The sequence below is a fragment of the Ixodes scapularis genome, unplaced genomic scaffold (genome assembly GCF_016920785.2).
Source record: "Ixodes scapularis isolate PalLabHiFi unplaced genomic scaffold, ASM1692078v2 PGA_scaffold9__187_contigs__length_104089568, whole genome shotgun sequence".
Taxonomy (NCBI): Eukaryota; Metazoa; Arthropoda; class Arachnida; order Ixodida; family Ixodidae; genus Ixodes; species Ixodes scapularis.
Window position 1 is genome coordinate 30,952,979 of NW_024609884.1, and position 16,761 is coordinate 30,969,739.

At 45.7% G+C, this 16,761-nt stretch overlaps 1 protein-coding gene and 1 pseudogene across 1 annotated transcript in view; both read right to left on the reverse strand.

Annotated features, from left to right (window-relative positions):
* LOC121833703 overlaps positions 1 to 1,078 on the reverse strand; it is a 31,263-nt pseudogene extending 30,185 nt beyond the window's left edge.
* Positions 1,079 to 13,749: 12,671 nt separating this feature from the next.
* Positions 13,750 to 16,761, reverse strand: part of LOC8024298 — a 66,258-nt gene continuing 63,246 nt past the window's right edge. Inside the window, exon 4 of the mRNA XM_029968479.4 lies at positions 13,750 to 15,591. Coding sequence (XP_029824339.2) covers positions 15,183 to 15,591 — 409 coding nt within the window. The 3' untranslated portion in view covers positions 13,750 to 15,182. The remainder of the gene's footprint in view (positions 15,592 to 16,761) is intronic.

Below are 16,761 nucleotides of genomic sequence, written 5' to 3' on the forward strand. Positions count from 1 at the left end.
GATAAAAGCTTTGCGTCGCGAAATGCGAACGTTGAAAATGTGCCTTCGAAGTAACCCAATGAAAACCAATCACGCCAATACCCAGCCTTACTTTTTTTCTTTTTTTTACGTGATTAAGGTTTCGAAAACAAGATTTAAAAAAAGTAGTTTCTAGTAATACTTATTATCTACTGTGAAAAGTATACGAGCACTCTGCTGAATTGTGTTCCTTCCAGAAGTGCCATAAACAGAACAAAAAAAAAAAAAGAATTTGAGTTAAGGGTATTTCGCACAGGATAATGGTACCAGTTTCTTCGCGTTTAAGCTAATAAAGTAAATGAACGGGATGACGCAACTCTGCAAAAATGTTTGGTTTTAGCATTGCAATACCATGAGTGAAACCCAATAAAGGTCTAGATGCAATAGTGTTTTTCATAAATGATTATTTAATGCCATGCGGAGCACAATGTAACGATCATTTTTGTAAACGCACAGTGTAGTGAACAAAGCCACTGGAAAACAGAATGAAATCGCAGTGAGGGTGCTCGAAAAAGTACTAGCACTGAAAGAGCCTAATGCTCCTACAAGGTGGACGCCCTCCTCAAAAAGAAAAATAAGAACTACTGTAACTGGTTTTGCGCAGCATATCAACCGATAGAGATACGGTTTTGATAGGATTTCGTGCACCCGTGTTACCTATCCCTCCCCTTCCGGACTTGGACCTATAGGTTTATACTGAACCTAACCAGCCGGTTTCAGAGTTCCGTTTTCCTTCGTAAGCAACCTCGGCGCCAGAACAGCGTTCCCTCCCTCGAACGCTTCGCTCGTTCTCCGCCCAGGTATCCCAGGTCATAACCCAGCTCCAGAGCGCGAACACTGCCACAAGGCCGGCGTTCAAAGCGCCGGCTCGATCCGTGCCCTCAGGGTCCGAGCCGGCGCTGGGAAGGCTGCCGGTTAGGGCGAGCCCCGGAGGCTGCCGGAGTTTCCCACCTGGATGCATCTCGAGGCTCGTCGCTGTCCGCGAAGCCAGGGGCGGGAGACCGTTGTGGACAAGTGACGTGCGGCAGCGCGCGCATGCTGCGTTTGCGGGCACCGGGCTGCTCAGCACTGTGCCCGCGGTAGCCCCGGCGTGACGTGCGCGGTATCCCAGGAGCGACGTCAGCGGATGTTCGTCGGCGACGGTCCGTGCCTGGCGTGTGCTTTGGGCTGCTCCGTTGTCAAAATTCCCGCACGGCGCCTGATGGCTTCCTCAGTCCTTCACCCGCTTTCGCTTCCGGCTGCGACGCGGCGGCGATGCGGTCCCTCCGCCCGGGGACGGCCGGATAGTGCAGCGCCCGTCGCCGGCGCCTCGCCCAGTGCCGGACCGGCGGCAGACCTCGTCATTGTGGCTCGCGGCGGGCCCCCGTCGTCGCCCGTGCTAATGGCGTCTGCTCTCGGCCAAGCGCTTCGGAGAAACCCGGACACCGGCAGGATTCCTCGCGACGCGCGAAAAAGGGACCATCTGCGGCCCCTTTTCGCCCTGACCCCGCTCATCGCGGCTGGCCAGCAGCAGGTTTGCCCGCTCGCGCTGCCGCGCGCCGCAGGCGGTCGAAACCCGTGCTTTTGCACGGGCGGCTTCCAGTGCTGGGAAACGCGCGCCCTGGGGAGGCTCGCGACCGCATCGCTCGGGGAGGCGGCCCCACCGCAGGACCCATCCCAGCAGGTTGCGTCTGCCGAGAAGCGCCAGTTCGCAATTGCTTTTTCTGCCAACGACAGTGGCGCCGGGATCGAAGATTGCATGCGAAATATATTACTCCCGTATCAGAACTGAGAGCAGAAAAAAGGGCAATAATAAATGGGAATGATGTATGAATGTGTACATCCTCGTCACTTCTTTCTTTTCTTTTTTCTTTTCTTTTTGAGGCTGTGAGCTACGCCAGGCAATAATTTACCTACGAGCACCCAGTGAAAAAGAAGCGTCGGAAATAATGGGTGCGAAGCCGCTCGCTTCAAACAAGGCAAAAAAAAATAATAATAATACTAAACTGGTAGATTCAGTATATCTTGTCGCAACGGATGGCTGTGGGGATTCTGAAATATCCCGAGGCAAAAATCGGGCGAATCGAAATGCAGCCACGGCGTGAATGTTTCGAGGATATATTGTTGGAAAGCACGCCAACTTACTTATTTGGTGTAGTCGTTCCTAGGCGACTGAGTGCTCGTCACACTGACAGTCATTTGTAACAAATACTGAAACTTAAAAGAAAGTGCGAGAATGCTCGGCACAAATGATGGTTAGGTTTCTAACAGGGCGGAGAATAAAAATCATCATTATTCAAATAGTGCTTTAAGTTACGCTGGTTTTAATATAATGACAAATAAAATAATAATTCACGCAAAAATACCCTAAAATAATTTTCATTTATAAAATTGTCGATACTGTTTGCTCTCCTTTATTTTACACTCAAATCAAAGGATCATTAAGTAAGTAAGATTTAGATCAGGCTGAATATGAGAAAAAAGTGGTGCTCTTCTGAGCGACTAGGAGCGTTCAGCCTTCCCCCCACTTTCCTCTTCGTTCGGCACTTATCTATACGTGGGGTTCGATGCAAGTTCGCAAGCAAAACAGAACGCGAGGGGACAAAAGGAAAACAATAAAAATATATACACACGCGCGCACACACAGGCCTGCAGAAAAAGAGACGAAGACACACCAAGTGATACTTGGTTGATCTTGGTGTTCATGTTCTATTATCCTCAAACCAACCATATACAGGCCCAGTGACTTGCAATTTTAGTATGTGTGCCCGCGTTTCTGTGTGTTCGTGCCTTCGATTGCGCTCGGAGGCACGGACACATACAAAAGCGTAGAGCCGTTTTGTCTTTATGATCTCGCTGCCTAGATACCACGTTCCAAACATGGAAATGAAAAGAAAGGCCCTCACCGAGAGACGACTCGAAAACCGTGCTCGAGTTCGAAGTTCACAATCCTACGTCATTGCAGACTACTTTTCTTTTGTTCTTTTGCTCCTATGGTGTGGTCTACACTTTGTTTCAGCTTAACTCCAGACGCAGCCGACGCTACGAGGCGATAGGACCAATCAAGCAGCGTCTACAGCGTAAGTCACACGGCCTTTTCTGTTTATGATTGGTTCAGCTATGATAGAACACGTATAAAAACATGACGAAAACCATGATGGTGATCTCATCAACTCGTAGCGTCGGCTGTGCCTGGACTTAAGATGAAACGAAGTATTAGTCATATTTTTCCTGGGGCAGGCCACTGAGGCAATGGCAACACGGGTACCGTGTGCCCGAAGCTAACGGAATCCAGTTCGGCTGGAGCTTTCTAGAGAAGAGATGAACATATGGTCGGAATCTCTTTCCACAGTTTTGATATCCTAAAAAAGTTGCTCCTACTTGGATTTGTTGACGTGTTACGCCAAATAAACTGTATCCCTAAGTAGGAAAACAACCACAAACTGTTTCTTCTCTAACAAAATGTATGGCGCGGTTCACATTGACAGTAAAAGCTTCTTAATCAAATAGTGAATATGTTACAAATAAATGTATTACGTCTATGTCCAAAACCGAATTGTGTCGGGGATATTTTACGGCAGTAGTCATTTAAAACCTATTATTGGTTGAGGATATATATGGTTGAGGAGAGTCAGCGAAAAGAAGTGACCACTGTCTGGTGACGCGTAACTGACGTAAGTGATTCTCTTTTGAACTAATCCTATACTGGGTGGAATCTAAGACATTCACTGTTTAATAAAACTTGTCAACAAAAAAAAAATGCCCACATTTGGCCAATATAGAGGAGACACGTAGAAGTGGACAAGATCGAAAGACCATTACGTTAAGTTCGTCGCCCATAGAGTGATCGTTATACTTCGTTTCAGCTTAAGTCCAGACGCCGACGCTACGATGCAGTGGGGCCAATCAAGCAGCGTTCAAAGCGGAAATCACTGGACCTTTTCTGTTTATGATCGGTTCAGCCGTGATAGACCACGTACAGAAACATGACGAATACCATGATGACGCTCTTTTACGCTGATTGGTCCCATCAGCTCGTAGTGTCGGCTGCGTAATACTTTGCAAGAAATTTGAGTTAGAGGAGGACTTCTCTATCTTTTTGTCCCGTGAATTTAGTTATCGAACTTACCTTGGGCAGAAGCATAGCCTCCTCTATACTCACAAAGTCTGGCAGTTCGACGACGAAACCATAGAGTGCCCGATTCGCAGATTTGAAGCGCGAGGATCTGATAGCACGGAGCATCAAAGAGCCATTTCTCGGGGAACCTGGACGTCAGCGCACAGCTGTTGCAGCGGCGAGGACCCGAAACACACTTGTTCGCTCGGGAGAAGTGTGTTTCGGCGTCTCGCCGCAGCTGGGCGCCCTTCACGTGGCTCTCCTCTCATCCGTTGTCTGCCGCTCCCCCTTTTCCGTTTCGGCGGCCGCTTCTCGTGGCGATTTGCCAGGCTTTGTCAGTATATGGGACCCTAGCTTCCTCTATACTCACAAAGCTTGGCAGTTCGACGACGGAGCCACAGAGTGCCCGGTCGCAGATTTAGAGCGCGAGGATCATGTAGCACAGAGCATTTCTCGGGGAACCTGGTCGTCAGCGCACAGGTTTTGCAGCGGAGAGGACGCGATGGTTTTCAAACCCAACGAGAAAATAAGCGGTAGCGCGAGGAACGCGAGAAGCTAGCGGACGGGAGAAGTGTGTTTGGCCGTCTCACCGCGGCGGGGCGCCCATCACTTGACACTCCTCTCATCCGTTGTTTGCCGCTCTAACTTTTCATTTCGGCAAACGCTTCTCGTGGCGATCTGCCAGGCTTTGTCAGTATAGAGCAGACTTGTGCTCGTTACTCGAAAAATATAATGGATTACAATTGCAAATTACCGAGCCTCAAATGTAATGGATTACCTTTAGAAATTACATTCGCTGAAAAGTAAAGGATTACTGTACCCGTTACGTTACAAATTACTTTCACGTTACTTTTTCCGCACACTTACCCAGAAAACAGTAAAAAATAATTTTGATATTTTTTTTCCAAAATGTTTTGCAACACTACTTTTCATTTCTCATACGCCCGTATTATGGTAGTGCTTGTAAAAATAAAACATTGAATTTAAGAGAAAGAGTGTAGGTGCACTCCGATCACCTTTAAGCTGAAAAGGCACCGAAAGCTGCAACCACATCTACCATACCGCTAGCTTACGGCCTCGGGAAATGAACCCTGGAATTGTGCAAACAAAGCTACCAGCGCATTCTCAGTAGCAGGCTCTACCTCCGCTACAATAATCGGAGCTGAAGAAGCGATCTACGAAAGATCCTTTTTGACTCAGGTGTTTCGCCAGTAATTCACAAAAAAAAAAAAAAAAAAAAAAAAAAAACTTGGTTTTAACGTTACAATGTATAGCCAATGCGGAATAGAGGTCCCAGCTTACCTTGACGTGTTTCCGTAAATTAGAGTTTGTTGTTCTTGCTGACGACAATGTGGTTTCTTGGCAAGCAAGTATGCACTTAAACTCTAGGTTGCCGTTTTTGTTAATGCCCTGAATTTTGAACATCTCATTAAGAGATGGCCATGGAGACGACGGACACTCCATGACCGAAAACTTGACCAGTCAGAAGAAAAGTGGCGGTTACGGGTTATCGATCGTTTCATCGGTACTCACTTTCATATCAATATTCGTGGAGGCCAGGGGATGGGAGGGCATAGAGAGCGAGAGAAGCGGTGGCCATCGGTCTCATAAAACACTAGAGGATCACACCACTTTTACGCAATCTCTCTCTCTCTCTCTCTGTCAGCGCTCCTTAAATGCCCCCCCCCCCCCCCCCCCCCCCAAACGGTAAAGTGAGGAGTGAACTCGACCGCCATGCCCAGACAAGTAAACCAATAGAAGTTAACTCTTTATTTCTAAATAAACAGTTGACAGTCAGCGCTCCTCTGTGGGCATCTTCTCTGTCCTGTGTCCTTGTTCGCGCTGCTTTACCCGTAAACATGCTTCACCAACTAGCCCAAATTTCAACAGTATTACAATAGAAGTATCGTCCGCACCCTCGAAGACGATGCTCTTAGCCTCGCGCCGGGCGCTTTTCAGCCGTGCTTCAAGAGCGTGCAAGAATACAGTAGCGCACATCAAAGACAAAGAGAATTCGACCCCCTCGTGCGAGGCTCCATCGTGAGTTACGCGAGTTGTGAACCCACGAATAGATAGGGTACGGACCCGTGTTTGATGTCTGTACAGATGGCGGGAGACGTCGCAGAAGTTGGGAAGGGTGATACGGTGTAAAAGACAAAAGCTAATAAACACGAAGAGCTTTCTCCTGCCCGGAAGAAGAAGACAAACACGATGGAAGGCGACGGAGAGCCTAATCGGCGTTGTCTTATTCGATATTTTTCTTTCGTATACGTGTGCATGCCTTGCCCGTCTTTTCTAGTGGTTCAAGTGACCGGTCATACAAAACATCGCGTTTTCTTTTCGGCTATTTTCCCCTTCATGATGTTTTCTATTTTGCTGAACTTGCCCTCTTTATGCTGCTGAATGTTCTTCTCGTATTGCTCAGTTACTGTATTATGCTCATATTTTTAAAAAAGTAACGGGTAATTAAAGTAATTCGTTACCAATATTTTGTAACAAAATTACATTACAAATCACTTCTTAAAAAAAGTAACCTGCCAATTACAAAATTACTTGAAAAAGTAGCAGATTACAAGTAATCCGTTACAATTGTAACGGATTACTTTTTAAGTTTGGTATAGAGGAGGCTATGATAGGGAGGCTATGGCAGAAGTGAACGTAAACTGCATTTATTTTGAAAACTACGCGCAGCGATTGCCGCCGGGCATGTAGCTATCCTCTATGCCGTCAGTTATCTGTCCAAAGCGTCGTGACGTCATTGACGTCGTCCCTGAGCCAGCTGGCGAGCAGGGTTCATCTGATCCCGCTGATGACGTCACGTTTCCTTGTTTTCTCTCCGTTCCTTTTTTTGTCTCCTTCCTCGTGTTCTCTCCGTTCTCAGACCTTCGTATACCCTCGGCGCGCTGCAACGAGCGGCTCTACGTCGAAATTTTAACTTCCTATTACTAATAAGATGGAAAGAAAACTTAAGACACCTAACTTTTAGGGTATCTAGATTACAACTTTTACTGTTTGCTCCAATTCAAGGACCTCTTCAGCTTCCCTTTAAGCTGAAAGGAAGTCTAGTACCGCTTTTCATTCATATGACCATCCGTCGCCTGTGAAGTGGGCTTCTTGGCACTCGCTTGATTGAACATCTAACAGCAAACGCCTGGCACAGAAACCAAATGACTCGACACTACACGCGGTGCAGAGAAGATTAACGTTTTATGACTAACACACGTAGAGTGAGTACAGAAGACAAAAACGGCATCGTCGTGCCACATCCTGCTATTGGCAGTTTGGAGCTCTCAACCACGGAAATTATTTTCTTTCATATTCATTCCTCCTTCGCTCGTTCCGGCGCTTTGGGTGTAATCAACAGAAGACGTCGGCGACCCAAGACTTGTGTCAGAGATGGCACACAGTCGCGGCCGTTAGTCTCTATCCTGTTGCATTTTGACTGGGACGCCCCGATTCCGAGTACTGATCTCATGCCACAGTCTGGATTCCGAGCAATATTATATTAATAACTGAATCACTCGTCAACACAGAGGGCTGAGGAAACTGCTCACCACTCCAGCAAAACGGACGGCACCTAGCGGGAAAACACTATAAACTGACCGGAACAGGTGATTTTGTGATTTCTGCTCGTTTTCCGTGGCTTCCGTGATAACCTATACTCGGCGACAACTTTTCTTGGCAATGCAGTGGAGGGTACAGGCACGTGTTTTCTATCCAATTTTGAGCGCTGGATAAGACTGTGCGTGGGCTATCGTCAACTTCCTCTGCATTGCCAAGAAAAGTTGTCGCCGAGTATAGTTGTCGGTGGAATGCGCGATGGAACAGTTGTCCCGGTTACTCTGTCGTAACTGTAGTATCGCTCGTTCCCCAGTTGCTCTGCACGCAACCTACGTAATGGCGTGAACCAGACATTCCGCGTTTGTTAACGTTCACCACCCCCTTGGATGGACAGTAGGCAGCCCTTTCATCGCTTCCTCGAAGAAAGTCAAGCCTCTGGAGGGTCGCTTACGCCAACACATCGCCGCAGGTTCGAAACGGGGAGGACAAAAATCGGAACAAACCATTTTGAGTTCAATGCTTGCTTGCTGATGCCCCATAGCTGTGCGTTGAGCTAGCACATGGCATGGCACGACCTGTCTTGGAACGCCATATTTCCCCGATAGTGGCTTCCCCTATAGGTCGCTGGAGTAGTGAATATATACATATATATTCAGGCGGAGGAAGGGAAATGTTAGAGCGAAAGGGTTTCCCGCATGCGTTAGCGTTTCTAAAGAGTGAAACAAAAACGCTCATGCATTCACTGCCACCCGCGTCACCATATAGCCCCCATTTTCATCGTCTTATTCCTGACCAGCCGTTTCCCTACGCCATAATGACGCACGGCCGACGTCACTATGAGCGTTTTCACGAAATAAATACATGAAAAACGGGTCTAGGTAAAACTAGAGCCACCAAATGAGCTGCGCTTAGAGTATCGGCACTCCGTTCCCCAACATTGTTGTGGGCGCCACCATTTTGGTACTTGTGCAGAGCAGACGCAACTGCCGATCGTCAAGATTCAAAAGTGCAACTTTCTTAGCATTGGGTTCGGTGTTAGGAAGCTCACATAATATTGTTTTACTTTGTTGCGAACCGTTTAAACATTTGTGGATGACGGAAAAGCGTTTTCTGTGGTTTCAGATAAAGCTTCTGGTAACTGGCAACTATGATTTTAAGCCACAATATGGCCAAGTGTCGCTACTCTGAAGCGTAGCTTATTTAATGGCACTAAGTCAAACCTGTTAAAGCGCTTACTTACTTGTGTAGTCGACATATGTCGTGTTGGCGTTCATGCCACTCTATGGACCGCACTGTTCAAATCGGCACACCTGTGCTGCGCCACTCGCATGTACTGTTCGATACGTTTGCTGTCGGTGCGCATCCAATGCTGTCTGAACTGACTAACAAGTTTCTTAACATTGGCTACTCGAGGCTTTTAGTCTGGCTCCAGGTTAAGATAGACGCCAAGAGCCCGTTCCTGCTCCTATACTTGACTCCACTCCATCACAGTGTCGTGTTGCACAACTCCACTTAGTCAACCGCAGCGACGCACGCGAGACTGAATGTTTCATTTCAAGGCTTCGTGGGGGTGAGCAACGCTGTCTGAGTGAAGGTATAAGCTGCGCTAACAACGCTTCGTTTAAAAGCATTCAGCGTCGTTCAAGTTTTCGTGGGGACGTTCATATCTTACTGGTCGACAGTGGGAGAAACACTTGCACAATTTTAGTGTCTGGCGTTTCCCGGAACTCGTTAGTTATTTTCCCTCTCGGGTTAGTCCGAACGGAGAGTTGACTACACCAAAGATGACTGCTCTGGTCAAGGGTTGAGGTTGCGTGCAAGCAACTCTAAATCTTGCGAGACGTAGGTTGGGGTCGGAACCTCACTGTAACCTTCTCTTTATGTTTTTAAATGATGCTACCGTTACGAATGTTTGGATCTTCAGCTGGGGGTTTTGGGGGGCGTCCTCCTGTTCCGGACACTGTGGTCTGCAAACCTAAATTAAATTATGCATTCAAATTCGAAATATGTTCAACTTTTTTTTTTTCGAAATGAAGAATTGTTTTGTAACTTTCGTCGTTAATTAGATACGTTCGCGGTAGTAGACAGCACGGACAATTCCTTTAAATTTGCAGTTTTCGGAACTTTGGAGAAATTATTTGGAAATTCGGATTCTTAATTTCTGGCATTGGTTGTTCCCGTTCACCTCTGTGAAGGCGAATGCCACTTGCTGCCCGCACTATTCAGCTAAACTGATTGCGCACAAACGTGAAGGTCATTACAGTGAGTAAAGTTCGCCGTAAGAATGAATTTAATTTTCCCCACCCGAGTTAATTGTTCGGCCATGATACAGCCATCGGTATGAAAAAACCTAGACTATACTTCGTTTCAGTTTATATCCAGACGCAGTTGACGCTACGAGCACATGGGGCCAATCAAATGGCGTCAAAAGTGCAAGTTACCGGGCCTTCGTTTCACGTGATTGGTTCAGCAACAATAGAACACGTACAGAAACATGACAAACACCATGACGGTGCGCTTTTGACGCTGCCCGATTGGCCTCATCAGCTCGTAGCCTGGGCTGCTGCTTCTGGACTTAAAGGGCTCCTAAAAAGAAAAAAAAAAAGTTTTTTTTTTATAGTTTGGTTGAACCACGCGTGTCAAACAAAAAAAAAAAAAAAATAGGCCAAAAAATTATGTATTTTTTAGCGATATTGACGGCGCGAAACACGATTTAGTCGGTAGTCACCTCCTTTCCCCGTGTTTTCTCTCTCGACATTTCGAACGCGTGGAGGAGAGGTGGATCGGCCTGGCCATCTCGCTGAGGTGGAAAGAGTGTATGACCATTCCGTGACGTCATGGACCTTGCGCGTAGAACTTAAAATAAATCTCGCGCCGTCAATATTGCTCCATTTTTTTTTTTTTTCGCGTAAAATTAATTTTGCGACACGCGTGTCCCAACCAAACTGTTGAAAAAAAAGACGTCTTTTTTTTCTTTAGTTTTTTTTTTAGGGGCTCTTTAAGGTGAAACAAAGTATACCGTCTATTCGGGGGTAATGTCACCTGAAATTGCCGATATGAGGATCTAATCATCTTATACCGGAGCCAGATAGATTTTACAATCATTAGCTGTGACTGTGACCACATCAAACGCACACTAGCTCTCTCTCTCTCTCTCTCTCACTCAGCTAGTTCAAATGTTTACCTTCACCGCTCTCTGACTAAAGCGCTGGTAGGGATTAATACTAGCTTTACAATACCCAGAAAAAAAATTAATAAACTGCTGCGACAGCCGTGTCGAACTAACATTCCAGTTGACCTGCTGAGCTAAACAAGCCTAAAAAGACGACCAAAATTCGAAAAGGCGCTGACGACGTCACGTCCGTCGTTGGAGAAATCATTACGTGACAGTAAAGTTGACAGAGCTGCAGTTACCTGTTGCTATCATTCAGGCAGACATTTTCTGGAGATAACAATTTAAAAAAAAAATAGTTCGGAGATAACAATTTAAATAATAGTTCGGAGATAACATTAAAAAAAATATTACGAGCAATGACGAGTGTATTTGTTCGGCCACTAAAGTAAATATCCGGTCAGCACGAAAGCATTCCGATTGCACCCTATCAGTGCGCAAAGTCCTAGTCGCTGTCGCATTCAAAGTGGCGTATATGTTGTCTAGACTCTAGGTGTTTCAGTATTATCCTTCGAACTGTTTAATAACAGCTGTTACATAATAAGGAAAAAGCTGCCTGCGTTTAATTTTTACGACGTGGCCAAAATTCCGGTAAGGCGCACTTGCGCCCGGAAGCTCTATCTATTGCAAACGTGTCAACCTAAATACAGGGCTGGGTATAAAAAATGCAGGTGACCATGCCGCCGCCTTAAACTTTATGCTGTTTTACTTATTTGTGGTTCTTATTTCGTTCTTTCAAGAACAAACAAACATCACGACAATTTTAGATTCAAACTCAATTTCAAATGATGTCTTGCCTATGTGCCTATCTTGCGCCAATAAAAGAGAAGCAGCAATGACGCTACAGGCGAAATGCAGACCTTTAGACAGCTTAAATATAAAAATAGATTAAAGCGGATAAATAAACGCGTATGTTAACTTGGTAAAAAAAGTTTCTCTTCTTTTTTTTTTTCTTTGGTTTTTGCTCTGCGAGCGTATGATCGAACATGCGCATGAACAGGGATTACAATCGTAGAGTGCTTTATTACAGGGATCTCTCAATTAAGAAACAGGTGGCACACGTTTGTTGTATTTTCACAAGATTGATGCACAACAATACACAACAAACCCATTCGTTCGCAGGATCGTGCTTACGCCCTCCAAACAATACAAACTGTAAAGTTGAAGAGGGCCAACTGCCAACAGTGAAGAACGACGGCTCATTCGACATATGGCAAGAAACCTCGAGCTTCGTTCGACTGGCATGATTGAGCATGACTAACGTGTACATGGAAATGGCATCCATCCCTAGTCTCGTAACTCAAGCACAAAAAAAAAATAAGGAGATGCCGCCAGCCTCACACTTGGCACCATAGTATACAATGAGCTCACGTATCTCGATGAAATATACATACAGGGTGTTTTTTTTTTTTATTCTAACATTTTTGTTAAAAAAAAAAAAAACGTGAAAGCTACACTAATGCGGTTTGTGCACGTGGGTCATACGGCCAGGCGGACATTATGTGGCTGGCTAATCTTTGCGATAAGTCGGCTAATTAATTAAAATTTGTTCATTAACTTTTTAATTAGTGAAAATGGACATACAGTTCCAATTAGAAACTTAATGAGCATCACCGAAAACCACTAAATCAACTATTTTTAGAAGGATATAACGCCGGGGCACCATTCTACGGCGTTCTGTAAAAAATGAAAGCCGTTTGCAACTCTCTATAAAGCCGAATTAGAGCGCAGCTCTTGAGAAGGAGTAGGGAAGGGTACTGAGAGGGGAGGGGTCATGTGACCTCGGGGGGGGGGGGGGGGGGGGGGTCACGTGACCTCGGGGAGGGGGTCACGTGATCTCGGGGAGGGGGGTCACGTGACTTTGTGGGGGGGTCCACGAGGTCACGTGACCGCCCTCCCCAATGTCACGTGGAGAAGGGTCACGTGACCTGGGGTTGTCACGTGACCGCGGGGGGATGGGGGTCACGTGACCCCCCAGATAAATTTTTCTGCTAGATTTAGCGGGGAAATTTTTCCGCTAATTTAGCGGAGAAACTTTTCCGCTAGATTTAGCGGGGAAATTTTTCCACTAGATTTAGCGGGGAAATTTTTCCACTAGATTTAGCGGGGAAATTTTTCCGCTAGATTTAGCGGGGAAATTTTTCCGCTAAATTTAGCGGGGAAATTTACCCATAACGCAGCGCACGGTTACGCCGACAGCGACGCCGCTCAAGCCGGAAACGGGCGCCTAAAAGCTGCGCTCTAAAACGCTTCTTTTGGACGCGTTTCTAGATTTCGGTTTCTTATCGGAGCGCATCTTTGCTCCCGCGGTCCTGCTCCTCGGTGGTCGCCGAGGAGCAGGCCACCCCCTCGCCTCCCTTGTAGAAAGGAGGGAAGTAGGGCGCACGTGTGTTGCGCGTCTCAGCCACGGGGGGCAGGACCTCGGGCGCGGTTATGCGCTCCGAGAAGAAACCGAAATCTAGAAACGCGCCCAAATGGAGCGTTTTTACAGAACACAGTAAAATGCTGCCCCGGCGTTATATCCTTCCAAAAATAGTTCATTTAGTGGTTTTCAATGATGCTCTACAAGTTTCCAATTGAAACCATATGTCTATTTTCAGTAATTAAAAAGTTAATTAAGAAATTTTAATAAATTAGCCGACTTATCGCAAAGATTAGCCACCCACATAATGTCCGCCTGGCCGTATAACCCACCTGCACAAACCGTATTAGTGTAGCTTTCACGTTTTTTTTTTAAACAAATGTGTAAGAATAAAAAGGAAAAACCGATATATATATATATATATATATATATATATATATATATATATATATATAATATATATATATATATATATATATATATATATATGGGTGCGTGGTAGGCGTCCTCGCAAAATATGAGCGTCATTCTTATGTCACAGGCGATGTGGATACTACAACCCAGTTGTGTTCCACACAGCCAACTTACGAGTATCCCTGGCCACGATAAGTCATTATTGCAGATGATGGGCTATTCCCACGAAAAAAAAGGGGACTCGTGGCAATTCTTTACAAGGGTTTGTTTATGAAGCATTAATTTTCGTAGCCAAAATACCTTTACAATATTAAACTGTCAGGTCACACGGATGCTTTAAATAACCATCATTGTATATTTGGCTGCAAAGTAGAAACAGAAAGTTGAGACGTGCGCCCTCATTATGGTTTTATATCGCAGATAAAAATAACTCAAAGAAAGAATGCAAAGAATGTAAGTCAAAGGATATACATACACAAAAAAAAGGAAGTGACTTTTCTCGAAATCTTTTGAAATATTGCTTATTTGTTTCTGAAAAGTTCGCAACAAGATCACAAACATTACCGACGTCCTCTCTCAAAATTTTACGGTCGACACGACATTGTCGGCAAAAAGCATGCACCTAGGTGTTGACACCGTTTGGAACTCAGTTTTGCGGTGATCTGGCGTTTTATACATTTCGACTCGCACACAGAAAAGAAAAAATATTTTATACATAAAATGTATACCTATAAACAACATAATAATTGTGTTTTCTGGCGGTATGGCTAGGAGCTGTATGCGTACCATTAAACTAACGAAAGAACGAGGTCACTACACTGATTTACGTGAACAGTATAGTACGTACTGCATTAGAAAGAAACGGCTTTGTTCGCTATGGTCGATTTAATCCAATTCTCGTGTAGCAAAATCAACGAGCTCACCGCGCCAGTAAAAACAGTAATTCACAGTATTAACACCAATGGTCGAAAATGAACGGATATCGAACAGGCTTTATTAACAGCTTCCTCAATTGGAGCACTGAATAACCCAGTTTTTTATGCACTGGATATGCGTGGAATCATCGCGGTGTGAACAAATTACAATCACATTGCTCAGAAGATGCGTTCACTGCTGCCCCACAAAATGTAGAACTTCACCTAAAAACGCGAAGTGGCGTCCTCTCATATTCCAGTCAGTTACTCGAAGAGAATCAGAACATTCACACTACAACCAGTCAGTGCTTATTCGACTCCTAAAGTATCTAAACATACCAACGGCTGCGTCCTCCGATATTCCAGTCAGCTACTCGAAGATAATCAGAATATTCACACTACTACCGGTCAGTGCTTATCCGACTCCTAAAGTATCTACACACACCCCGACCACCTTTACAGGCTCCAAAGAGCTCTCGCGAATCGTCGGGACATACAACAACTAAAATAATGCAAAAAGATCAACAGGCGCGTAGATGGCACTATGCCCCACAACGACAGACGGCAGGCTATTTACAATGGCACCGCCATCCCGGCACCTCAACCGCCTACATGCGAGTGGCTCGAGCTCCGAGTCCTAAGTGCTCAGACCACCTCCACCATGGCGCTCTTGCGAGCACCCCCGACGGTGTCGCTCAGTACGTCTCCGAAGTAGAAGCCCGCGGGTCCCTTGCCGCAGTGAAGGAGGTAGCGCCAGCGTCCGGACTCCTGGTCGTAGTACCAGTACACGTTGCTCAGCAGACAGGTGAAGCTGAGCACAAGGGTGGACACAGGTATGCAGATCCACAGGGCCACCTGGAACTGCTTGCTGTATGGGTTCTCGAACGAGTAGGAAAACAGCACCAATGGCACGATGAGCACCCATGCTATGAGCACAGGCACGAAGATAAAAATGGTGGCGAGCTCGGTGTTGCGCTGACGTCGCCGACGTTCCGCTTCGAGTTGTGCTGTTGACATCGGCGAACTGCGTCCGGACTCCCTCGGCGTGGTCGGCCTGTAGAAAGAAGGCGAATCACTGAAACTCTCGCCCTCCTAGTGCAGCTACTTGTGTAGTGCAAGATGGTCCCCGACAAAACTGCCCCGGACAAAATGGCCACGGACAAAATGGTACCCCAAGTTATTTGTTGACACTTTGGGCGCTTTTTGAAGTTTTAGCGAACCGTTACTCTGAAGTTTTATTCAACACAGGTGTAATATATATTTTAATGTATTTAAGGTTTTCTTTTATATATTTGAGTAAACAACTGAAGAAGTCCGAAAGTTAATTTAAAGGGGCGGTGCAACAGTGTTTGTACTTTGCGCGAATACCGCTTAGGACGAATCCCTGACGTTTATGACCAATAAAACACGCGTTCGTTTTTCTCCCAACGCAATAGAAGTCGCAAAAAAAAAAAAAAAAAAATTCAAGAAAAGCGAGCAGCGTTCACCCCCTCAACTAGCAGCCAGAACAAGCGGCAACGTGATCTTGAGCCGATTATATGCCGCCAATGTTGATCATAGCCACGCGCTGAGGCTGACAAAGCACAGGACACGCGCTGAGCTCCAGACATTTTTAGGTGATGATGACGATGATTAGGGTTTTAATGGCGCAATGACAACAGAGGTCACAATGCGCCAATTCAAGGTTGTTTAGAAAGCATTAAACAAGACGATTTAAGATGGCAGAATCAAAAAGTTACACCTGGCTAAGTAGCCACTTCTCCTCAAGTAGTCGAAAACACCGTGAAAAGGCACTAAAGGGCAGTCACCAAGTAAACATATTGGACAGGGAAGATGACCTCTAAAACGTTCAGGGAAGCTAGGCCGGCGAAATTTAGGGTGAAATGGGCAATGCCATAAAATGTGCAACACTAAGTCCTTTCCCACAGTAAGCACAGAGCTTTACATTTTCGCCACAAAGAAAGTGCAAGTGCTTCAAGCCTGTGTGGCCATTCTTCAGGCGGCAGAGCAAAACCTCTACTCGCCGTTCCCTGTGAGACGAGCTTTCCCACAGTGCCAATATGGGCTTAAGGACATAAAATTAATTGTCACATTCTCTGTCCCACTGTAAGTGCCACGACATTAAGAGTGATTTATTGAATATTGGTTTGTTTCTATTTCCTGATGTGTTTGTTACCAAATACCGACCGTATCTTATACGTGTATAGATGGAAGTCAGAGAAAT